Source organism: Opisthorchis viverrini, assembly GCF_000715545.1.
Source record: "Opisthorchis viverrini unplaced genomic scaffold opera_v5_290, whole genome shotgun sequence".
NCBI classification, from domain to species: Eukaryota; Metazoa; Platyhelminthes; class Trematoda; order Opisthorchiida; family Opisthorchiidae; genus Opisthorchis; species Opisthorchis viverrini.
In genome coordinates this window covers 490162-517159 of record NW_008751944.1, presented here as the reverse complement: position 1 = coordinate 517159, position 26998 = coordinate 490162, and the positions used below count along the sequence as shown (strand labels likewise).

Here is a 26998-nt window from a genome sequence, read left to right as displayed (position 1 = left end):
ATGGTTGTGGGTTGCTGTGCGCTGAGCAGCTTATCGGAAGAGGCTAAAAACCTGAATGAGGCAAGCAAGCAGATAGAAAAATTAATAGAGAAGGAGAAGAAAAATTTCAAATCTACTCATCGGCTGTTACTGCTAGGTACGCTGGTTTTTCGTCATTCCAATTCACTCACATCAGGGGCTGGGGAGTCCGGAAAGTCTACTATTGTGAAGCAAATGCGAATCCTGCACATTGACGGTTTCTCAGAGAGGTAATTTCCAAGTACCTGTTGACCGTCTTTTCAGCGAAAAACGTGAAAAAATCGAGGCCATTCGGAAGAATCTTAGGGATGCTATATGTGTATGTGACCTCGCTTATATATAAACTTTTAGTCCATATGCGGTGCAATGAATTCTATCAAGCCACCAGTTGAATTGGAGCGGTCAGAGAACAGGAAACTCCGGGATTATATCCTGGAGCATGCTTCCAAACCGGATTTCGAATACCCTCCGGTTGGTTCTCTCCATCTAGTGTTCATACTCCTTCAGGAGTTCTACACGTATTGTGCTAAGCTATGGCAGGACAAGGGTATCCAGGAGACCTTTGAACGGTCTAACGAATATCAACTCATAGACTGTGCAAAATAGTGAGTGCTTATTCAACAATCAGCCAATCCCTAGCTTCCTTGATAAAACCGAAGAACTGGGGCGACCAGATTACATTCCATCCGAGCAGGATATCCTACGCTGCCGAGTTCTAACATCAGGAATTTTCGAAACGAAGTTCAGTGTTGACAAGGTCAATTTCCACATGTTCGATGTGGGTGGTCAGAGGGAAGAGCGTCGGAAATGGATTCAATGCTTCAACGATGTCACGGCTATCATTTTTGTTGCAGCGTGTTCTTCCTACAATATGGTTTTACGAGAAGACCCCAGTCAAAATCGAGTTAAAGAATCTCTTGAATTACTGGGCTCGATCTGGAACAACCGGTGAGTCAGTATTCTGTACCGTGACATTTCGTGTCTCGGCTCGAAGTCATACGTACCAAGTTTTGGGTGCCGAACGTCTAAGCGTCATTGACAGCCTGAAAGGGGCAGTCAGGTCGGATTTAGTATCAGACTAATCAAGGCAAGGGAAGAAAGTACCGTGAAAAACTTGTTAGCGCGGATTTTCGGCTTTCTTGATTTGGTGCGCTGTTGAGCAAACAGCAATGCTCATAAACAGTCAGCTCACGGGGTGCTTGTGGACAACAGATTTCGGACTAGTTCTTAAGTCATGGGCTTCAGAGAGGAGTGTTATCGAATCCGTACATTCATGGAAATCACCAAAATGTCTTGTGCCCCTTCGTTTCCACCACCTGGTACAAGCAAACAGCTGTTGAAACTGGGCTTTGCGCCGTCCATAGTGAATGCAAGCGTTGATCCCTACCAGTGTTCAGAGTGTCTTACACTTCGTTACCATCGTCAAAGACAGCGGCATCCCTATTGACATTGATGCTTGGATTCCACGAAGTTCACCTAATTCTGTTTAAAGCCCTCGAGTTGTTTACGCCAAGAGGGAAGTGAACTTTCAGGCTTATTCCCCTATGGAAACAGTAGTAAACACCACATGAGTCATCATCACCGACAGCATATCAGTGTTCAACACCGACGCTTCGCTACCGGACAACCATGATTTATTTGAAAGCTTTACTGTGAAGAAAGGAATATAGATGGATGGGAAACGAACTTGGTGGTAGCTTACTACAAACAGTCCTACACCTCCAGTTATTCAGGCAATCGGGATAGAAACTGACAACAAGGTTATCACTAACATCTTTTGGTAGCGTCTAGACAAGTTCATTGATGATCACGCGGTCCCTATCCTGGAAAGCGGGTAGCACTCAAGCGTTTCGTAATCTTCTTCGTACCCCTCTGCCAGGTCAAGGGTTAGTCGCCACTCTAAATTGGGCATGGGAAGCAGCACTCTCTTCGGCAAACAATAGTTAGTCCTAGGTGAAACATGTCCCAACCAACGCATCTTCTGATGCGGGGCACATTTCTCAATGGAAGTACCCATTGCACAGCTAAAAACTCGCTTTCTACTTGTCTCATTACTGATAGGTTGACATCAACGCACACGGGCTGATTCTCAGACAATTATCGAACACCTGAAAACGTCTCAATTCAGCTGCCCGAGTAGGCCGTCTCAATCGTACAACAAAACAGCCCTCACTGTAGCTTGATACACGTCCTTTGAGATTCAGGGATACATCAGTTTGACGCCATAGGTGTCTTAAGTTACCAAAAGTGACCTGACCATACGGATTTGTGCATTGACCTCATCTGTCACACTATAACCTCCAGTGCCTCTCCCTGAATTGTAAGTAGCGCGTTCGGTGACTATGTCCAAGAGCATGACCTTACACTTTGTGGGTGCAAAGTGCATATCAAATGACGGGATGATTTCGGTCAGTTCATCCAAAAACACCTGCGCTTTTTCCTCTTCGAAGACAACAACGATGTCGTCTGCCTACTCCAGCTCGACAAGGTTTTCGTTAGATGCTGTTTGGACACCAGAGTTTTGAAGACCTTCCAGCGTTCGTCTCATGATATCATCGATCACAAAGTTAAAAAAGAATAGAGAATGTGGGCTTCCCTGACGGACACTGCTTTGTGTACGTAAGCTTCTGGAGAGCTCGCCGTATACTCACATGTCCGGAAGTGTGTGTAATACAAAGCGCTAATTATGTTCATAAACTTCCGGGGCTTTTATTGGCGGGAAAGCGTGCCAATTAGAGCAGACCGGTTAAACGAGTTGAATGCGTCTTGGAAATCCAGGAACATTAGAATTGTGGGTCGCTTATAAGTATGGCGTTGTTCTAGCATCTGATGGAGCGGGAAGATTTGGTAAACGCAACCCATATCACACCGGAATCCGGCTCACTGATCTCGATTCAGTGTTTCACTAGGTGGTTTGCGGTGGTCGCATCAAGTTATGTTCGGGACCGGCTGGGATATTTCTCCGAAATTTAAGCAATGCCACTGTATGTCTTTTATCCAGTGTGTGCGTGAGCCTGGTGATGCCGTGTCACTGGTAAAATTCCCAGCACCATGCAAAGAGGTGGGGATCTCGTCCCAGTGCGAGTTCGCATCTGATAGTGAAGAGAGACTCTACAGGATGATTCTGGTAAGTTCGTCTGCCAGTTTCTCAGGTACCATGCAATTTGTAGGGAGAAGCGACCCCGGACGAGTATGTGGTTGGAATCCACAAATGTTTTCCAAAACGACCGACAGTCAGTTATTGATCCACGCCATCAGTAACTGATGGCAATGTGATCGATTTGAGTTTGTGACCGACATGTCGTTGGTGGACACCATGTGGCCAGACGGCTTCGGCTGTTTCGAAAGTTAGTACTGCATAAAAATAGCCTGTGATCAGCACACAGCTGGAACAATCGTTCATCATTGTCCGTCCATACCGAGTCCAATCTATGCCGACATCCTAATTGAGTCTCAGATACTCCGAGCCTGGCCACTTTAGCATTCATATCTCCGGCAGCCAACACCGATATCCGAGTTTTCAACTAGCCGCGACAGGGCATTCAGGGCGTCGCAAAACTTGTCTTCGACGGTGTCGAAACCACAGTCAGTTGGGGCCCAAGCAGACGTCTATCAACTTGCCGCTTGTGAGACTCCTTCAAAGACGTTACCAGGCGAACCTTACAAGGACGACTATCAGCAGTTATTCAGTCAAGAAAGGACACTTCCGCCCAATGGATCAGGACGATATTAACCCCTGCACATCCCGCCGCAGCAGCCTCTGGATCACCAGAGGTGCACAGCCGAGAGCGAATGGAGACTGACGGAGCAGTCAGCTCACTCACTGTGCTTGAATCTTGAATTCTCGTTTCTGAGACACAGCACACATCAATGCCAAGCGGGTCCAGCGTGAGGGCAAGAGCACCCTGTTGTCCAGTTTGCCTCAGAGTGCGAACGTTGAAGGTGGCCGGATAGACTGGGTTGCGAAGCTTGAAGATTCATTTGGAGATACCTGAGAATGTCGGCGCCATGTGACGAGCAGATGCTGCGCGCACAACAGCTGCAAGACGAACATAGTCAACAGTCTTAAGTGCTGGGCCTACAATAGAAGAGGTAGTAATAGGGTGGGGAGAAGGAGAACTATGTGAAAGAGAAAGAAGGGAGGCCTCAGTGGTAGCATGTTTTGGCTACCCGCTCTGCTGCGTGCAGCATGTGAGGTGATTCGGCTAATGGCATCTCGCGATGGCTGATTTGACATAAGAGTTCTGTTAACTGTAAATGTCATGGTTGTATGTGGGCTGGAATACTGCCAGAGTGTCCACTTTTAGATAGGAGGATGATTAGGCTCCTTAACCAAAGCCTTTAACTCAAAATCCTAACCGCAAAGTAGAGGTGTATGACTGGAAATGCAAGTACATTGCCATTTTTATGGAACACGTCGCCTCACGTTTCAACTCCCCCTAAGTTTGAGGGGCCAGGAGACTGTGTTCGTCAGACCTCTAGCCATTGACGAACCTGGTATGGGAGACTCTGAGTGTTGCGCGGACATCCCCCAATTGCCGAGGTACACAAACCGCTACACTACGGTAAGGTCCAGTCTCTTCGTGACGCTGTCTTGTTGTCCATAAGACATACATATAGTGTTATTCCACTTAACGTTTGCTCCTGTTACACTTTGTGTACAATCGGCGGGCAACAATGTTTGTCACCGTCTTAGTCTATTAAAACTCTCCGGAAAACGTTTTCAGTGGGATCGAAAAGGGTAATCTTGTCTGCACGTAGGGTGGCGAGGTGGCTCAATGGTTAGAGTACGAATTTACTGACCGGAAGGCTCGTCATTCGAATCCTACCTCTGGCTCTTGACTTCCTCTGTCTAGTCTTGGGCATCCTGGCGGTATTCCAGCCCTCGTGCTTCCTTCTGGTTGCATGGCAGCTAGGCACCGAAAGTGTTACAGCTGAACGATTATTATCTGCACATAGTTAGCCGTCGGTCGCTTCATGGTGAGGCAAAAACAGTGACACAGTGACACCCTTCCCGCGAACCGTTACCAAGCAGAGACACAGATAGTGCTAATTTGTCCAAGACTTGACTGGAGCAGCCGAATGCGATGGTCGGGTTGGAACTATGGGCGTTTTTGCCATTGGTTTCACGCTTCAACCACAGCTCTTTTGAACTCGGCTTTCCGTAGCATTATCATCATTAGCAATACATCAATAATTTAGGCTAGGGATTAGCTGTCATATGACCATGTAGAAAGAGGGCCTTGATAGAAACCAAAGAAAGAGAGGAGGCTTATTGCGAAGAACCCATTTTTTATATAGCAGAACTCCGGAACAAATCTGAAAGTCATGTTGCAGTAAAACACGATCTGCGGGATCGACTCAAAATCTTTTGTGAACCTCACCCATAAGCCGCGCTCAGTGACAGGCAAACTCAACGTGGTCAATCCGGCTGGGATTTGACAACAAGCTTGTCACTAAGATGGCTCACATGCCATGTCCCATTGGGTTTGAAAGCATGCGCGGGTAAAATCAAATAACCTCAGCGAATATACACTCATTTGCAAACTAATTTGGTTTTTTGGAGAGACTCACCTGGAACCCAGCTGAATCTCTCGTTTATGATGTTCTCAGGCAACTGAATATGCTGCACCAGGCTGCCTCATGTTTCAGTCGCTACGATATTTGAAATATCGCGATATATGTATATCTTTGTAACATACTACTCATAAGATCGACGGATTTTCAGCAACCTTACGAGTAGTACATTACAAAAACCAATAACCTCAGCTTTAACACCATTTCGGTGCATGGCTGCCATGCTAGTTGGAGGCTGCACAAGTGCTGGGATACTGGTAGATTGTTCAAGCCTAGACACGAGCGGTCGAGATATTGGGGTTGGGTGTACGGCAGTGAAGCATCAGTGGCAGCACTGTGTTTGTGTTCATTGATGATGATGATGATGGTGTTGGGTTTGAACCTCGAACCTTCCGGTCAGTAAATCCATGCATACATCACTAAGCTGTCGCGAAGTATCCGGCGCAGATAGGATGGGTCGAATCTCATTCCAGGCAGACGTGAAGGTCTCAGCGCCCAACTAAAAGGTAGTAGCGTTCACCAACAAACAAGCTCTCCATTAAGTTTCAGAAGGCCAAACCCAGATATGTTACCTTGTCATATTCGTCGCGCCTCAGTGCTTTGGTGATCTTGCGGCCTGGAACTGACTGGATCTCACTTAAAGTCAATGGAAAGTATATCCACGGGGGATGGTTAGTTTCCTTACTGTGAGAAGTTCTAATACGAGTTGGCCTGGAGGTAGTCATGCTGTTGTCCACAATAGCAGTGTGGAAGCAGTAGAGCATGTCCTTTTCCTCTCGGTTGATGTATGTATTTTCTCGGAAGCACGCACACAAAACTCGTGTTCGGCCATACACATTAAACCGCTCGGGACAAACCTGGATTTTTAGCATTTTATTCGATTCTCTGATACAATAACTCATTGTATCCAAGTCGTAAAGGTTTTGCTGAATCCGCTCTACCGCACTGAATTTCATTAGTCAATCGTCTCTTTGCTGTCAGGTTGATTGATCCATCCCGACACTAAACGTTTGTTGTGCTAACATGCTTTCCGACACGGGACTGACTCTGGGACTGAAAAAAATTCAATACTTGTCACGGTTGCTTCCTTTCGATCAACGGGAAGTATGGATGTCATTTTATCAGGTGAAATAAATTCTAAGCTGACAGCCTGGCAGAAGCCCATATTAGCAGCTTCTTCGGGGTTGACGCTCCCCGTACTGATAATGGACAGCGACTTCTTGGGTAATGTGCTGAAAGTTGTTTCCAACCAACTGCCATCTTCGAAAGCCTTAACCCCTTGCTGTTTGGAGACCACGACTGCAATCCAGCCCGGGACGATGTGGCAACCATTAAGTGCATCACCGGACACTACCACAGCAGTGTTCGGGCATATGTAGCCAATAACTTTCCCTCTGGGACACGCTGTTCGATACCAGGTTTATCCCTATACTGTCGGGCTAAGTTGGTTGAAGAGTTTCCAGAACTCAACGATAATTTGGATGGCGGTGAGAGAACGATGCAGGAAACCATGCTGACAGCCTTAGAAGCCGTCTACCCGAGGTTGCTGAAACGCCCTAATAAACACTGGATCAAGTCACGACCAACAGCTCTCGCTAATGCCAGGAAAACCATAGCAGCAACGAACGACTCTGATGATGAAGATCCCTCAAATTGCTGAATAATACAGAGCCTAGGGATTGACAGAAAGGGAGTGCCAATGCCAAAAAAACATAAACGATCGCATCCTCTTTCAGCTAATCCAATCAGCTAGTCCGAGAAGGGCGTGTTAATGAGACTGAAAAGGTTGAGACCTCTATTCATTCACGAAAACGTAGTCCCGAATGACCGGCAGCGAAACATCAGTGTTAAACACTGATGTCGTGCTGTCCATGATGATGATGAACAATGGGCTGAACACTTCCAGAAGCAGTTCAGCTGGCCTCTGTCAACTCAACCTCCCGAAATACCGAATAAACCTGCATGTGTTATGTTTCGATCACGCAGCGAGCAAACGATTGTATGATCGGACTGTGACGATGTTCTATCCCCAGTTATGTTGACTGATCCCGACTCCTAGTACAACGGAGCGGTAAGAAGATGAAACCTTGGACACAACTGGAATGATCCGAACATCAAGCAGTGAAGCATCGGTGTTGAACACTGTTGTCATGCTGTCGATGTTGATGATGATGATGAACATCAAGAAATCAACAGGTGATCACGGAGAAATGACAATGCATATGAACTTCGTTAGCACACAAAGATAGAGTTTTGAGGTTACTCATTCCCCAACAATATGGAACATCGACATCAGTCTGTCATCGACAACCCAGATGTGGAGCCCGAGGAAAGACAAACTGATGGTTGGTGACCCTGACAGATGTGGCTGTGTTGTGCTGCCGATTGCAGTCCTGTATCAAAGCTATCGCCTTCACCGCAAATCTTTTACACCATGCCCTGTCTCATAAACTGAACAGTTTGGCGTCAACGAACTGATTGGACTATCGATTCCAGTGCCTAGCTCTTGTTCCCTTATTCTGCTTATCTTCAGTAAACAAGGCAGTAATCGCTGAAACCACTTTACTTCGGTACAGCGTTTTTTTTGCTGAGAAAATACTGAACCGACTGAGTTTCAGGGGGACACGGGATAGTTGGAAGTTCCGAATCTAGACTTCAAAGACCCGAAGATTTCACCGAAACAAAGAATCCGTTCCGACACTATCTAGATTAGTCTGTCACAACCGGACAGTGCCGTTCGCACGATCCAGATATGCTGGACAAACTGGTATGATTGGAAAAATTGGCCATAAACTGGGGCAGGGTACATCCTTGGCGAATGGCACTGGTTATGTGGAAACTTTCCGAAAATTCAAAGTAAACTCCAACACAACTAGAATTGGCATTAAAGAGTCTAAAAATACGTCCAAGAGCTTCAAGAGCATTTGTCGTAATTCAAGCATATGTAGAAGAGCCAAACTATCCACAGAGACGAAGGCTCCTTTGTAGTCAAGGGAATCCGTTGTGGCATGCGTGACACTGCTTGTGCACTTGGTGTATTTCCAGGATGTAGTCAGTGTACTCTTTATTTGGTTCAATCCTTTTCTGATTCTCCCAGACGTGTCTCCTACGGAGTTACGACATTTCGGTATCAGTGAAGCCGGCAATCGCTTTATGTCCAGGGTAAGGCTTATATTACTATTGCTCAGGCACTCGTTTTGGATACCTTTTTTTGGAACGGAGGTGCAATGATTGGCCCTAGTTCCCTGGAATACATTCCGGCTCTAAAGTTAATTTTAAAAATCTACTTAAGGTGAACTTACTGACCGGAAGCCTTGACTCATGGAATGTATGGCATGGGAGTTGCACTCACCTCTAAAAATGAACGCCCCTTTCTGGACTCGATCCCAGTAAACATTCGTCTTTGCGCCGTCCGGTTATCCAGCTCCATCTAGCTCATTGTCTCGGCGTAAAAAGATGCCTGTTTGTAGTGTTGTTTCATGCCCCAACGGACCGCTGTTCTTATGCTGAGAAAACTGATTTGTATCGAGTGTTATCCGGACTCGCTCGTTGAGCAAGAAGCACTGACGTGATCCTTGCGGGTGAAATGAATGCTCAAGTCGGTCGTCTGAGCTCCTTTAAATCATATTCCGGCGGTCAACTCGGAGTCGATGCTCGTCGCACAGGGAAGAGAGGGTGACTGTGATTGTGGACTGATCATGTGTCGTTTCTGCCCGTAGAACTTTCAGCGTAAACGTTCGCATCGCGTAACCCGGTGACTACCAACTGCGAATCAACGGTGGACCAGTTAAATCACGTGATCATCAGTCGTCGGTGGAGAGCCACAATTCGAGACTGGAATTCTTCTGCGGCACACCACTTGATTCCAGTCACAATAGTGCATACATGATAGTTCGTTTCCATCCAGGCTTTCGTAAGTCGGCAAGGAGAATGCTGATTCATTATCTTCGAAAAGTCACCCTCGTTTAACAGTAGCGGTCTGAGCTAGCTCAACAACTCCACAGTAAACTAATACTGCATGGATGAAGCATGACGGAATGTGAAAAGAGCTACGCTAGTGTTCGGTGCTGTCCCACCGACGTCTCCGACACGATCAAATAGTCACTGAATATGATCTAGCTCGTTAGTCATGACTGGTGCCGGGAAATCCATGCCAGCGGACAACGAGTACAACGGTACGCGCAAATCCCTCAAATGCCAGATAACGAAGAGCATAAGGAAAGACGAGAGCTCTGTCTGACATTGAAAGCTCAGGAGGTGTGAAGGCTTTCGCTACGGGAAACAGCCGTGCCTCATATCCACTGATGCAGTGATCTGGCCCTAGGAAAGCAGTGGTCAGTTTAACAGTGAGTGAAAAAGACGGCTCATTAATTCATTCGCAGAGGCGTCAATGGGAATGATTGGTCGAGCACCTCGAAGAACAGTAGCTGGCCTTCTGCAACACAACCTATGGGTGTGGTTCATACAGGCTGATGGAATGTAAACTTATTCACCTGTCGGAAGAAATAAAGTACAAAATATCGGTACCGAAACGTGAGAAGGCACGAGGACCTGACGGTCTTTATCAATTCCTCTTCAAAGAAGACAGAAAATCCCTGGTGCCTTATCTAAAAAAGCTTATTAGTTTCATATGGAGAGGTGGAATCCCTGCAGAATGGAGCGTGTCAACAGTTATTGCTATCTTCAAAAAGGTAGGCGTGCGCTGTGTGTAAACCACCGTGACATCAGCCTGGAAGCTGTGGCATCGAAGTTCTTATCTTTCGAAGGTTGACTGAACACGGAGAAGCAGATCTGTGAAAACGAAGCTGGGGTGCAAGCGGATACGTCGATAACATTTTCACCTTGCGACAGATTCTGGAACAGTGACACTTTATTGCACCCAACAGTGGTGGTCTTCTCTGACTTGAACACTGACTTTGACTCTGTGGATCTCTGGGCACTATGGCAGTCTGTGGAGCAAAAGTGTCTCCCATAAATTCTTGACTTATCTTGAGGCGGTGTACGCCAACTCCCGCGGACATCTGAAAATCTGCAGGAAGTGCTTGCCCAAGTTCAGCACACCGTGTGTGAGTCATTTCTATCCTGTTTCACGTTTCCTCTTCAACTTTGTCGTTGTTTGTTCATGCAAAACCCACTCGCTGTCCTAACCGCACACTATTAGCTGGTTTATGCTGTCTGGAAGAACGCAGACCTGCCAACGTTATAACGAACGACAACGTAGCGTGCCTGGAACGGATTCTCGCTCTCTACCCAGTTTCATCCTTCGGGGTTTCGGTACTCGAATAGATGGGTGTGTGTTTTGACTGTTGGTTCAGGCAGCCGATACTAGCTTCATAATCAGGCATCATGTGCCCCAAGGCTCTGGAAAAGAAGGCTCATCATGTGGGGGGAACCAGTATTCCCCGTATCCGTACAGACGATGGTCCCAAAAGGCTTGGGTAGTGTGCAATGCTCCTTGATGACGGCACGCACCCCTTCGGTCGTTCAGGTTGTTTGTTCGATCAAGGAGCTTATTGAAAGTGGTCATCCGGGTCTTCTCACGACTTTGCTACATCTCATGCGTAATGATTAGGGAATCATTCTCGGGGAGTAGTTAGGTTAAAAGTTTGCCGCACTGGGGAGGGAGGACAAGCAATTTACTGTGGTACATTTCACTTAATCACTGATGAGAGAGACATGAGAAAATTGAGACTCATAGAAAACTCGCTGATAGCGTTTTCCGAATCAACTGATGATTTTCTCCATAAAACACACTGCAAAAACACCAAACCCCAAAGTTTTCACACCCACGCTACGCGCAGTGCAGTTGCTGATAGCAGGAAGCTTGTGAAAGCATTCTGCGTGAGAAATTCGTGATAGGCACGCTAAAGCACCACATAGTGTGTAGTCTGAAAATTAATGTGTCGGTGCGAAACGAATGAACTAGAATGTTCCGTTAAGACAAACGTCCGTGAAGGTTGACGGCACATCGGACGGGAGTATCTCGTTGGACTCGAACGTCCCTTTCAGACCGAGAGACTCCAGGATTTCAGCTAACCACTGCGCTAACGAGTGATACAGTGGCCGGTTTTAATGGAACAGCTTTGTGTCCGTCAGATGGTTTATAGAGTTCGCATTGAGTGTTGTTGAATGGATTACATTATTTTGTTTTGATCGGTGAAGCGGTCCCGATATCGACCTTGTTGTGGATATAGTTTCCAGCGATCCTTCTGTGAAATTAGGGTTTTCTGGCTATGGTAGTGGTGATCCTGTCAATATAGTTGGGTTTGCCCATGATACAGGCTACATTATCCGGTTCGACCAACAGGATTTCTCCCTGTGGCAATGCCCCTAGGCAATCTACACACATGCATCGTTGCTTCGATATTTCTGAAAAGGATCGACGTGGTATGCATTCAATGCTTGGCGTCGAAATCACTGAAGGGACTGAGCTTGTCAAATTACTAACCTGAACCTTCAAACCGTGATTCAGTGCAGGACAGATTCTTCTTATTACTGACAGAACAGAACTTCGGACAGAACGACAATACTTCTACCCTCGTACGGCTGAAAATAAGTGAAGACTGACCAAGAACCTACCTTTCCGGTTTCCTTAAGTTCTTGTCGTTTTCAAACCACTCAGGAGCTTGTTACTTTTTTCATTTACCTGTTTTACCACGTCTTATAAGAACTTGGCGAATAGTTTTCAGTCAGGAAGTGACAACACTTTAATCTTGAATCTTAATCGGACCACTTGTATGGCCTAGTCATTCCTAGCATATTTCTGAAGCGATCTGAGCACTTTGCCACTGAGGTACTTCATTGCCCAACCGGCGTTCGGCGAATGCTGGACCATGGTTGGCTGATGGGTCCACAATTGCGACCACTCAGCTCGCCTAGATGCTGGACCGACAAGTGGCCCAGACTTCTGTCCGATTGCTTGCGGGCTATGCTTCTTGACCGTAACTGCGCCCAACTGTGAATTCTGTAGCGGTTTCGGAGTTCGATTCCGCCTAACACTACAAGCTCCTCTTCTGAAAGTGCGCACAATGACCGATTATTTCCGGTTGTCTGGAACAGTCTTTTCCCGGATGCAGGCAAACAGGTCCGATAAGCGCTAACTGACAACTTCACTCTCATCTTTGAACAATGTGGATGGGGAGACATACGGACCATGAGTTCGATGGCGCTTGAGAGGACACTTGCACTCGTGAACCTACGAGACCGTAGGCGTTCATGTTGACCGTCCAAGGTTCTACTTCAGTTATATGCTCCAATTGTGTAGAAGTGTGTGACTACGATAATTGCGGTTAGAAGTATATGCCTAACTGTTGCGATGTTTCCCTCTATTCAAGATGGCCGGGCCACTTAGATCGTTGGTAGCTTCGCTTACAGGTGGTTTCCCGGGACCGGTCGCTCGGACCAACTCTTCAGGCGTTGCCGGGTTTTTGGGTTTCTTTGCTCATTTTCACTCGAGGTCTGCTATTTCTTCGGGTCGAACGATGCTCGGGGTCAGCGGGCACATTCCTCCCAGATTCCAAAAGTACAACTTCTGATATCCAATGCTTAAGTGAGTTTGATAGCAGTATGCAACATGCACAACTCCCAGCACTGTGCGAAAAACGGGCGATCCCGTTCCAGCATGAATTCACATCTGATGGTGGAGCAGTTGGAACAGACTTCAGAAGACGGATATGGCATGTGTAAGTATACAGTCCATATTTCCGATCCCACGGGCGTAAGAAGCTTAGAAAGAGTCCTCCATGATCACATCGATGATGTCTAACTCATTAGCTGATACGAGGTAGTCTTGTTTCACACCGGGTTCGAGTTGGCTCGGTACTTAAGGTGTGATCTTGTTGACCGGATGGTTCGTGGTTGGAACTCAATCCCGGCAGCTCAATCGCTCCCGTCTAGGCTTCGGCAGTATCGGTATCCCAGCCCTGGAGCTTTCGGCTTACACTGCAGCCGAGTGTGTCGTCTAATATCATAGTCTACAGTGAACTTGGGTAAGGACTTATCCTAGCACCTTCCATGTCCACGGCAGTTGGTCTGTGGTGGTTCAAGGAGAGTTGGAAACTTTTGTGGAACGCCGCGATGGAGGAGCAACAAAATTAAGGGTTGTTTTCAATGCAATGCTTGCTGGTGGAATGGGAGGAACATCGGTGAAGATAGTTGGTAATCTTCGGTTGCTCAGGCCGATTAAATAGGGCTGTTTGATATACTCCACTTGGATTTGTAAGTGTAGAATCCAATCCACAAGTCAGTTGGATGTTCCCTTTATTGTCTCACTATCCCAGCCCTCGTGCTCCCTTCTGGTGGCATAGTAGCTAGGCACCGAAAGGGTGTTACAGCTGAACGCTTATTGTTATCTAGATTCCGTCTCATTCAATCCATTGAGAAATTCAAGGGGTGCAAAGAATGAGTATCACCTGCTCTCAGGGGAACTTCCGGAGGCTCCCTATACACTCACGCACCCACAAATATGCGAATACGAAAAGCGCATTATACGAACTTGAGATGCAGGTCATGTTTCACATGAGTGTTAAAAAGAACGAACTGTTTGACGATCGAGCGCTTCCTTGAAGTATAAGAACACCAAGATTCGAGGGGACCTATGTGCATATCGTTGGCGGAGTTCAAAAGTGTAGTCCTCAAAACCCTTTCCCGGACAGAATCCTGGTTGTTCTTTGCTCACGCTCTCACACGTCCTCCCAAGACGACGTGAAATCAGCGATGCAAACAGTCTGGTTATTTTTCATAGTCTTTTCGGGTCGCGTTTTGCTATTCGGTTTCATATTCTTGTGCGTCTGTTTGAAGAGTCTCTTCGCCAAGTTATTCTTCCTCAAGGAATCCAAACGACCTGAAGGCGTAAGAGAATTTTGGTGGTTATCTGCAGGTTCCAGGTTGTTGAGGGTTCCATCAATCACCACTGAATTTACTGAGATTGATGTATTTGGTTGACGTTAGAATGTATTCCCATACCAAGTGGTGCAAATATTGTCGGTGGTTGGATATGTTTACAAATTGTCTTCTTACAATGCGGCTCATACGACGACCCCGAGCTTCATATCACCGACTGACCGTCACCACGGGTCGGATTGTTCTGACTATTTGGATATGAAGTACTGTATGCTATTCGTCGGCCTCATCAGAGTGCGATCTATGATCACGGAATCTAACGCGGCCCGTGTTTTCATTCCAATGGGGTTGTCTGATGTTGTCTTGTGAACGTGTTATCCACAAGTGTGTCGGTGGTAACGTGAATTACAGTGGGTCGTAAATTTTAAGTTTTTTGCTATAACTACACAATGTTCTTTAACCAGAATGCTAGAAAAGCATAAAATGACTTATTTACCTATTCATCCGTGTTTTTTCTTGCCTTCAACACAGCTGGTTACGAAATATATCTGTGATCCTTTTCTTGAACAAACAAGATTTGCTGACCGAAAAAGTCCTTGCAGGCAAATCCAAGATTGAAGTTTATTTCCCCCATTACGCTACCTATCAAGCTCCCGCGGATAGTAAGTGGTTTTCTTGCTAATGTCAATAGTTTTTTGTCGACGAAGGCAAGTTAACTTGACTGCTGCTCTGTAATTATTTAGTGCTTGACTGTTCATGCTCCTCACTGATTGTGGGACCGAACCCTCACGAAACTCAGTTGCCACACGAAGCAGCTGTAGCGTTTCCTTCTAAGATCAGTGCACCTCAGGAAAACGGTATTTTGGCCTCTTCTGTGAAAGAACTTTTGTCCATTTACATGTACCTCACAGTAAGTCATAGCTGACAAGGAGCTTCTTTTTGGCCACTTCACAAGAGTTTCTGCTGTGAGGGGGTTACTACTTTGGGGATGTGATCGTCCCAGACAACAGTTTAGTTCCCCTAATGTTTCTGAAGGTCATTAGATCATAGTAATCATGATGATGTTCGCTGATTTATATCAGATTACTTTCCAAACCACTCGGAGTACCGAAGTTGAACTGTCAGTGTCAGTTATCCAAACGCGTGACCGTCTTTACATAGATGTGTCTGTGAGAGATGGATAGGTAACTGTGAATCATCCTGTCATGTTCACTGGCCACGTAAACACTGGACCTTGTCGGGGTTTGACAATTTGTGTGCCTCTGCCATCCATCGAGCTATACTGGGGGTGTCTGTCCGACACCCGCAGGGTCTTACGCCATATCGGTCAATGGTTAGAGGGCTGACAGTGCTGACAGCCCTTTGAGTTGGTGTTGTAACCTGCGTGGTGACTTGTTCTTCAAAACACCGCTGCCTTGCGGTCAAGCTTTTGAGCCATAAGTTTTGATAGAGGACTTTAATAGTCCCCCTCCCGCCTGGGGCGCCCTGTCAGTATTCCAGCTCATAGAAAAGCATGAATTGCACATGTTCATCCTCCCTAGTTTGGATGTTAGAGAATCGAAAATGTTCGATTAAATTTGGGGTAAAAGAATACAGTATATATTCAGCAACAGTATTCTGGGGTGTTACGAATGAAGTCAACAAGTGCTAAAGTGAAATTGTGAAAAAACTGGCTCCCTGCAAGCATGGAGTATGGGCTTGATCAAAATCAGTCTTGTAGCCGCACTTTACACTTTACAGGTGTGAAGCGCATGCCAAACAGTACGGTCGTTATTTATGTTAGTAAAAATGGTGAATATACACTCATTTGCATCCAGGTCAGATCATTACTTTTGAGCTGCTGAAACTTATCGAAGTTTATGAGTGGAACTGTTCTACCTTGGCACACGGAATACTGAAGGAAAGCGAAGTAATAACCAGACTCGCACAATCGCATGATCAACGTCAAGGGAGGACAATCTTTAATTGACGCCCTCCATCAGTAGCTGATAGCCACATGGTCCAATTGAGTCCATGCCTGTCTTGCGGTTGGTGGCCTTCATGTAAATCGATGTGAGTATTTTATTGGAAGTTCGTACTGGCCAGGAACAGACGATGATCAGTACTCAACTGAAGTAGTCGCTCTCCATTATCCATACGTTGAGAATTGACTCCAAGTCTGCCACGTAACTATGCTTCTTGCGAACCTAGTCAGCCAACTTGAGCGTTCATATCACTCGCCAGGATTACTATATCCGTCTTTCTTGGCGACCGAAGCACTCCTGAGAGTTCTTGATAAAATACTTCCGAAGCCTCAGAACTGCTGTTTGTTTGGGCGTGTCCCGATGCAGCGACTAAACACCGTTTGCCGCATCGACCCGCGTTGATCTCCGTCGAGCCAGCCCAAAGATAACTGTTCACTGTGACCCAGTGTTTTCAGCCGTAGAGCTGATTGCATCTCCAACACTACGAGTCGTTGCGTCAGGGTCACCAGGTACCCGGAGAGTGAAATGTTGGGCACCTGAGCTCGAGGGGCACGACGTATGCAAGGTCTTGTATGCGTGTCTCGGAGACGACACATCGACAGAGGGGGGAAGCAAGGTTTCACCAAAGGATACCTGTTGTCCGATGTGACATAGAGTACGGACTACAACGTGGATCAGATCTTTTGGGGTTACTAAGTGATTATTCTGGCTCATTTTCCTGGGTGACGGTTTAGACACGAAGCAATAGCTAGGGCGGTGGCAAATGAGTTGGTCACACTGCATCGGTCAATGGGGAAAGGCCAGTGAGTCAAGAACTGCAAGGGCAAATGATAATTCCCGGTTTCCCAAGCTTACGAAGGGGGTTGGTCAAGGTACCCCACCTTGAGCCTTTGACTCAAGAGTTTGACCCCCATACAGTGTGAGGATGTCGGTTTTTTGTTCGGGGACCGTGACTCCATCCTCTGACTCAAAAACTCGACCCACGATGCAGCGAGTAGTAGGGTTTTCTTGAAGGAACGCTCAGCTGTTACACCCTTTCGGTACTTAACTGCCATGCTACCCGAAGGAAGCACGAGGGCTGAGATACTGTCAGTTTGCCCAATCGTATACAGTGGAAGTCGAGAGGTAGAGGTCGGGTTCGAACCACGGATCTTCTGGTCAGTAAATTCGCGCTCTAATCACTCAAGACATTTCGCCTCCGGATCCAATGAATCAATAGTGTGATCCTTTTGGCTGTAGGGGGCCGGTCTAGCTCTACGACGCAGGGAGTAACACATCACTCTCACTCCTAGTACAGCAACGCACAGCCGGTACATTTTGAGCAGCACCGAACTTTTCGGTTTTAAAAGTGTTTGTATCGTGTTGAATAATGCGTCGGCCGTCACTGCCAACCGCTACTCGATCGGACTGCGCAGTTTTCAGGACTAATCTCTAACCTGTCCTTCCTCGAAGGAAGGTGGCATCGCTGCTTACATAAGTATGGATATGATGGTCGCCTGGGGGAAACGCCTTTCTGCCTTACTCTGCCTTATCGCACAGGACACTATGACTTTTCCTCCAAGGTGCCTCGTAATACGTACCCTCGCAATGCGAGGACTCGCTCTTCTTCGTTGGGCTGTCTCACTTTGGCCCCGCTGACATGAATGAACCTTAGAGAACTGTGTTCTTGCCAGTATAGCCCACAGGATCACTACAGCACGGAAGCCTAACCAACACGACAAGGTGATAGCTTTAGATCCAAAGCGAAATAGAGCGCTGTGATCGATAAAAACCGAAAAGGTGAATAGCATAGTTACCAGGACATTCTAGGATTATGGGAGTACCCGATAGAGTAATCGACTCAAGAGGTAATTAGATTGAGAAGAATAATGCGTTCTTGAGGAACACTTACGTGGATGAGAGGGTAGAACAAATTTGTTTCTTATAGAGTAGACCTTCCATCCAGTTTGTGGAGTCCTTTAAGTAACATTTGAGAAGCTATCAACAATGAAGGTGTCTGAAAAATTGTTTGGCAAATGGATGCACATGCTAGTGAGCAGAAGAATGTGACGATCCTCCGAACTGGTATTGCCTCTGGTTTAGTCGTTGCTTTTTCGGATTATTTGTTTGACCGAACAGCGTTTTTGGTTTCTAATTTTGTTTCTTCATTCGTTTTCGCGTTCCTCTCAGTACGAGTGGCGTCACAGTCTAAAATAGTCTGGTATTTCTGAACACCCAGCTGATGAAGATAATGGAAGTATGTGTGCACCAACCGAAGTCAGTTGCAATGTCCGTTAGACACCAATTTAATTGAAGTGTTGATGCGGGTAGAGGAATCTGATGGAACGAAGAAAGCTGTAGAAATCGGCGAAGCTGGTGCAGCTATGACGCGAGCTCGACCTCTCCTAGCGCAGAGAGAAGACCAGATTTTCAGAGGAGGGCTTTTACTGCCTCAATCAAGGGCGAATTACAGCGGGAGCGCTATCTTTTTGGATTGAGGTGCAACATAGCGGAAAAAACGCGAAATTTAAGAAGAATAATTTGGCAGTAACTCGAAAAATAAGCGGTTTTTGGGAATATTGACATTCGCAACGATACCCCCACGTTAATGTGATGCACATTTCTGAGAACACCGGACAAAATTTCGGTGGCATAAAGGATTATTGTTTCAGTTGGCGACAAGCGTCTCACGAGAGAAGTGAGTGCTCTCGCTTCCGCTCCAGCTGCCCCACAGAAGTTCGAAATCCCGGCAAAGCACTCCCCGCCGGTCGATATGGTGAATGTCTCCATCAACACCACAGAGGACTGTAAGAGTGCATCAGTTCTAACCACCAAGAAGTTCATCGTCACGAACTACAAGATTGATGTCGAGAAACTTGGCCCGCACATCCTCCGAGACATCGTCCATGCCGTCGAGAATGGTGTCCGCGCTGGTAACAAGGGCAAAAGTGCATCCGAGAGTCCGAAGATCGCAGAGAGAAGGACGCCGTATCCTTCAGCTGTAGCAACCTTTCGGTGCCTGTCATGCCACCAGAAGGGAGCACGCGGGCTGGGATACTGTCAGGTTGCCTAAGCCTAGACAGAGAAGTCGAGAGGTAGAGGTTGGGTTCGAACCACTGACCTTCCGGTCAGCAAATACGCTCTCTGATCACTGAACTATCTCGCCCATAGCCGCCGTAACTAAGCGTAAGGCTCCCAAGGCCGGGAATTCTGCAAAGTTCAGCATCGTTACTCAAGTTTCGAACAGTTTAGAGTTTGTCTGTGCTTTGGCTTGCCTGTCTTAACACTGTTGTTCAACATCGCTATTTGAGGCTTAAAACATCTGATTCTTTTTCCTATCTATCGTTCCCCTTTCGTAACAAGGGGAACCAACCGTAGGGAACTAAATTGTTCACTTTCATTAGTTGAAGATAATCCCATATAGATTATTAGGTTGCGGCTTTTCCTGGGGTTCTACTGTATTATTAAATTTTATTGACACGGTTAAGTAGCAGGTGGTAGGACATTTATCAGTGTAGCCGACGACGTAATTTATTTCGAGGTATACGTCAAAATTTCATTATACCGATCCAGGTTCGAGTGGGCGATGACAGAATTAGGCAGGAAAAAACGTGTTTCGCCATCTAGCTAATCGATAACAAATCTTTCAGAGCTGTGGAATTTAAAGTTACTGTGAACGACTGTTTCAATGACAATCGATAGTCGGAACTGGAAATATCCACTACGCCATTAACAACATGAAGGTACTAAATGCATCAGATCTACTTTCTGTCGTGGGATAATCAAGTTGGGGTAGAAAAAAGATTGACAGGTTGAGCCGGACAAGTTAAGCTACGCTGATTAGTGAATAAAAACACAACCCTCACTCTCGAACCGGAGGTTTTTGCTGTCAGCTAAGGCGTATATACTGTCAGTGGCGAAGTATCTAATGCTCCTGGGAATAACGCACTACTTATAAGCTTGTTAAAACTTCTAGTTTAGCTGGGCTGTCTCTCCCTGCGATATTGTTCTTATTTTAGCAGGCTGTCTGCCCACCTTTGTATGCTAAGAATACGTCACACGCCGCGGTGTTTCTCTGTATTGGTGGCAGTTCCACCAGTAGCTAAACATATTAATCATGAAAATCTCTGTACTTGTCCAAGCGGAACACGGGTGTTGGAGACGCCTGGTTCCGCCTTTTTTGGAGCCCATCAGGTAGGCGAGTCGTCAGTCCCTTACTTTACGCCAATCCCAATTGCGTGATCCCTCAAATACGCTCATCTTCAAGCTGATTTTACTTTGACAAGAAACTCAGCTTATTCCCAGATGAATCACCCATGTAAGATATTTCAGTCGAACACGATTTCGATGGAAATCCGGGTGCTGCGTCTACCAGACTAAGGTGAAACTGGTCGTTGGTTGTTGAAGGGGGTTTCAGCAACTTCATGATTAGTATCATCCGCCTAGATAGTCTGCTATCTGCGTCTAATGCAGGCGTTTGGTTACCTTCCGTGAGTTTTTTCACTAAAGGCCCGAATGAGCCTTTTTCTGTTTCTTCTGGCACGAGACGTCGTGGTGGATACGTTAAGCACACTTAATTGCAATCAGTTAAAAAAAGGCTTGGAACCGACTGAGTTTCGTAAATTTTGGTAACAATCGGTAGATTTATTGCTGGGCAACGTTTCGCTTTTGACTTAAAAGCTTCGTCAGGCATGAGAATCTCGATCGGTTTGTTTTTCGCACAACTGCTTACTCACAAGAGCAGTCTTGCAATGGGATCTCCAATGCCCCCAGTTGTAGCTGATATTTATATGGAGGGTATCATTGTCCACCAAAAGTCTTTCGCGTTATGTTAACGATACCTTTATTGTAATCAAGCGTGAATAGCTTCCACAACCATCTCAATAGTTTGAATCCTCACATCAAGCTTAGCATGGAGATAGAGTCCATCTCAGTCACATTACTCTTCCTGGACTATATAACGAGAAACCAACAGACGCAGGAACAATCTTCAACCACTCACCAGCACACTCAAAGTCCGTGTACGGCAGTATTGTCTCATCGATGTTTAGTCGAGTCGGAGTGCTGTGCACAGAAGAGATCGACCGAACAGCAGTTCAGGTCAAAATGGCCATCAGATTTCAATTAGTTGGAGATACCCAGTGAGTTTCATTAGGCTACAGTAGAGGATATTGACTCCGGTATCTAGACCCAGTGGGGATTGGCACAGCAGTCATTCCGTATAAAGCAGGAATATCGGAAGCTATTTGAAGACTGCAAACCTAAGCCAACATTCAAAAGGAAAAACCGTACGCTCCGTTTTGGTGCAATTGAAAGATCCCTTACCTGTTGAAAGGACTCGGGACTGCGTGTATAAATTTAACTGCAACGATTGCACTAAGGTTTATGTACGACAAACGGCCATGGAATCGCACATCAGAACTGGTGAGCATAAAAGGAGGATAAACAACCCCCCAAAGAATGTGGAAGAATACCAACCGCAGTCGAAGACTCAGCGGTGGTGGTACATGACTTAGACACGGGATATAGAATATATCTGGAGAATGTGGGTGTTTTAAGACGGGAGCTGCGATTCACACCACAGCTGCTGATAGCCGAGGCGCTGGAAATCACCAAGTATCATAGCATGAATAGAATCGAAGGTGTGGAACTGGCGAGCGTATAGAAGCGGTCTTAGACAAAGCGAGTTGACATGTGACTGTGTGGTTGTCAATGCGCGAGGAATCATTAGCAAAAACAGGGGGTGGAAATCCCTCACTGACCAAAGGTTAAAGAATCCCTCTTCCTTACTTTACTATCGTAGCACTAGCTCATCCATACAGACGGACGAAAAGTGCGAACGACGTTTAAGAGCGTTCATAATGTAAACCAGAAGCAGTAGACCTCACGCTGGACCGAAATCCATTTAGGCTCTCCCATAAACTCAACACTTTTTGACCCACAAAATCCCTTGGCAGGCACCTAACACAGATTTAACTTGACTTACCTGGTTGGTTCTCCTTCTTCCATAAATCTTGGCCAACCTCGTAACCTAGTCACCCGGCCTGACGAACCTTTGTGTCAAAAGCGAAACGTTACCCAGCAACAAATCTACTGATGGTTACGATACATTTCCGAAAACCACACCTAATTTCAGTTTTTGGATGTCCTCTTCGAGAAGGTGATGAGGAAAAAAAGCTGAATATTTGGTTATGCAAAGTTGAGACGCTGAATGGCTTCTCAGGATTATTCGCCCCTGTTCTTCATCGCTAAGCCCGCACTGACGTGGAACACACGATATTCGTACTGTACAACAGTATGGATTCTTTCGGTTGTGTTGTCTTCCATGCGAATTGCTCAGAGCTCTATGTCAACAAGTCCCTGGCAAGTCGTGCTTGATATTTATCACTGTAATGTAATTCATCCTTTGTTCGTCATCTCCAGAACTCTGCCTCTTTCATACTCCAGTGCTTCCGAAGGTTGATTTCAGTGCATCCACTTACTCCACAATGCCGTGAGCGTTTTTTCGCATGCTTCCTTTCATGGGCTCGTTCGCGTGAAGCTCACTTTTGTCTGTACCAGCAGGAGAGTGATAATTTATTCGATGTGCTGCTGCCACTAAACAGTCTCCTTTTCTGTTCACAGCCCTAGCCGAATATCATCACGATAACCCGGAAGTGGTTCGTGCCCGGTTCTTTTTCCGTGACGAGTTCCTTGTAAGTCGTATAGTTTATCAGCAGAGTTACGTTATAGCTATTTTTGTGTTGATAGTCTTTAGCGGAAACCGACACACTTATGCTTCCAAAACTGACTGACCCTAATTCTAAACAGTTTGCGTTTGTCTTGCAGATCCTTGACTCATCGAGACAAACCAGTCATAGCATTTGCAATCTGGGTGAGCGATTGGTATCCTAAACGGAATTTTTTCGACAGCAGTGGCTCAATTGCTGAATGCTTAACTCTGATTGAATGTTTCCAGCCGGTTTCAGTAGGATGGCACAATAGTGGTCGTTACAGCATAACAGAATTCCCACCCGATGTTCAGCTGTCATGGATCATAACCTTCTGTCACTGCCTACAGTAGAACGCTTAGCACCATTCTTGAGTCAGGGACGCCTGAATATGCTTTCCGCATTTGAGTACGATTACTATTGCTAGTATTATTATTAAGGACCCGCAACTGTTAGCAGTGGCTGAAGGTTTAATTGCAAATGGGGAAAGTAATTTCGATCTAAGTGCAGTTGTGCGCGAATCTGGATCTGCTGTTCACTTTGATGATGGACATTTCAACCGCACCTGCCAAGTTTGTTCGGTGTAAACCTTGGTCGCATTGACCCGGTTCTGCACTCAACCTTCAAATTTCCATGTTAACTTTGCTGATTTAAATTTACTGATAACGGTTGTTTCCTAATCCTATTTGTAATTAGCTGTAGCCTTTCAGTGTTGTTTTTCTTTAGTACCTTAGTACTCGATCGATGTAACTGACAAATCTTTTTGCGTTCCTTATTTTGTTTTTCAGAGAGTAACGTCAAACAACAACGGTGGTCGTCACTATTGTTATCCACATCTAACGTGTGCGGTGGACACAGAAAACATTCGACGTGTCTTCAATGACTGTCGAGATATAATCCAGCGAATGCATCTCCGACAGTATGAACTTTTGTGAATCGTTGGCATTAATCTGGCTGTGTTTGCTTCTTTGTGTTCGAACGAAGCAGCCGCAAGTACAATCTCCTAGACTGGATCTACCCCACCTTTTCCCTTATGCACTGCTGTGACTATTCACAAAAGATCTAGCCACTACGACTTTATGGTCTCCGAAGAACCTGTTTCCCGGCCCGGCCAAGCCTCAAAATCGGTGTTCCAAATACCTTTTGGTCAATGCTCAAGCCCTTTCGCTTTCCGAGCAGATCACTCTCGTCGAATCCTGTTCTCTCCATATCTCAAGTTTTGGACTTTTCGAATACGATATGAAATCTCGTCCGTGAGCTATTAACTGGCTCTGGTGGTGTTACTGTGTTACTCACTTTCCGTACCACCCGTCATGGTCTTTCGCTTCGGCAACTCACACATGCTTTGGCATCCCAGTCTATCACTGCCACTCTGTTCAATTCTTTCTAGGTCTAAAATCCGATCCGTAGCATTTCCTACCTCATGTGATTCCTTTGGCCAGGTCATATTCTTACACACGTGGTATCGTTGTGGGCAGACTCCCTGGTCGACGGTTTACATGGGCTGTGTACATCTCCATTTCGGTTCCTCTGCGATTTCGTCGCCAGATTTACTCCTGCTTAAGGTTTTCATTGTCATGCGTCGAATCTGGTTACTAGCGGCATCGATTCCCGACCGCCAGGTGCCTCCAGACCCATCGAAGTTCAACTAGCCTGTTTTTTAATTATATTTTACGTTATCAGTTTCAACATCAACTATTTGGTTTCGCATGATTGTTATTCTTTTCTCTCTGTTGTACCGGCGAACACACTGTCTGGCGCGTTTTCACACCACCACTGCGTTATGTTTGCCACGTTCATCGATATTAATTTTGCCACTGGCGCTCGTTTTTCTTTTTCTTTGAATTGTTTCCCTGACTTGCTTTTATTCGTAATTTGCCAGTTATCAGTTCTCTCCGCTTTTTGTGCCATCGAACAACTTCCAGAGAGCGCGACTACGACGCATAGGTATGTGTTTGTTTCCGTGCATCCTTCCATTCTTCGGTTGTCAAACCAGACCTACTCTGAGCACCTCCCCTCACCCACTTACCCGTCGCCACTGTACAGCCAAAAATGTGTTTTGGACTGAAGCCTAAGTCAATCGTGACCGTTTTTCATTGTAAAGAAGCGCGACTTGCGAATCACTTGGAGAAAATTCTGTTGCATCTGAACACTGCCTAACTAGTTATACCAATCAAAGTGTTTGATCTGCTTCTCGTGATATGGTCAAGTAGTTTGGTTTCGATAAATATTTGTCCGTTCGCCACTATTTTCTATTATTTGCGCTTCATATCCATACACACCGTACCACCATCAAGTTTATATTTATATATTGGCATTACTGTTTTGAACGGTCCTTTGCCCTGTCCCCCTGTTGCTATCATGATGATTAACGCAGCGCTGCTTGACAACGTTGCTGCATTGTGGGTTAGATTTTTCGCACAACAAACTTAACGTACGCCTGCTCTGAGAATTTGATTTTCTCTGGGCCATTGTTGGAAGGTAATTTCGCCGTCAAAAATCCAGTTTTGACGCAGTTAGTCGCATCACATGTTCAACCCCAGAGATTCCATCCTTCGTCAGTCCACGTCTTCACTCGTTATTAACTAACCGTTCCGTTACGTTATAGAATCTATCTCATACCTTGCAGGTCTACACGGTGTAATTTCGTTCCAGAGGTTGCAGAAAGCTTACTTTCGAGACATCGTATTCCCCTTAAATAAAAAACCAAGTTCTTAGCTTCCCCTCCACCGCAGATTACACATTCGGGGACTTCAGAGTATGCTTTTCCATTGGTAGTACACGATAATTGATCGCCCCTTATTAAAGAGTTACTTTGTGTATGCCCTCACTTTCAGCTAGCCTTAGGCGATTAAACGCCATCGCATATAAATGCTCATTTTCCAATTCATTCGCCAAGGAAGAATACTCATTGACTGGTCTGAATGAGGTGAATTTCTCAACAACAATGAAATGAAGGTTTAAAGTAGCAGGATATCGCAGATGCAGCTTATCAGTGGTATCACTTACGTGGTACAGATACCAGGTAAGGAATACAGTTTTTAAAAGATAGAGGACGAGAGAACGGGCTCATTTGATCAATCAGAAAACGCTTGAATCATAAAGGTTACCGTTGCATGAAGTTACTCAGCGCATCCTTTAGACTGCATCGATTGCTCATCAATCTTTTAAAAAAACCTTCTGTTTACGCGCTTGGTCAACCAATGTTCCGACGGATGAGCAAGCACCCGAATGTACATTTCCGAGGGTCGAGAGACAGGCCATCGTAACTAAGCCATTCACTCAACCCGAGTCCGATGTGCCTCATTTGTTAAAGCGCGAGTTTACTGACCGGAGGATCCATATTTCTAACCCGACCGCATCTCGGCTGCTCCTGTCTAGGCTTGAGCAATCTGACAATATTCCAGCCCTCGTGCTTCCTTCAGGTGGCACGGCAACTAGGTACCTGAACGATAGACTTTCTGCATAACTTCCCCGTCAGCCTGAACACACCATCTTCGTCAGTGAGGTGCTGCTCACATCCATGACCAACAACAAGCAGTCGTGACTTTATGCACATGTGATCCACTACTCGATAAACGTCGACAGCCCGCGATTTGCTTCGCCGTTATTGGAGCTCTTCAGGTGGCACAGTCCCCAAAGAACGAGTGTATTTGTCGAATATCATGTAACGTGGGATCAAAAGTTTGCCAGAAACTCGGAAACTGCGCCCAACCGACCATCCCCAATAAGGGCAAAATCGCTTATGGGCCGTCGAGTTTTCTGCAACCTTATAACTAATGTCTTAACTCTGCAAAGTCTTGCGATATCTCAAATGTAGCAACATGAGCATCAGGCTTCCTTGTGTAACACATTCAGTTGCTTAAGAACATCATAAACGAGAGATTAACCTGGATTCCAGGGGAGTCC

The 26998-nt window shown here is 46.0% G+C and overlaps 1 protein-coding gene across 1 annotated transcript; it reads left to right on the top strand.

Annotated features, from left to right (window-relative positions):
• Positions 1-25157, top strand: T265_09567 (hypothetical protein; the record flags this gene model as incomplete). The annotated part of the gene is made up of 8 exons (XM_009175677.1): positions 1-248; positions 283-337; positions 407-507; positions 625-966; positions 14968-15098; positions 23004-23074; positions 23878-24020; positions 24773-25157. The coding sequence occupies 8 exons, from the start codon at positions 1-3 to the stop codon at positions 25155-25157; spliced, it is 1476 nt and encodes a 491-aa protein (XP_009173941.1).
• Between the last annotated feature and the right edge of the window lie 1841 nt (positions 25158-26998).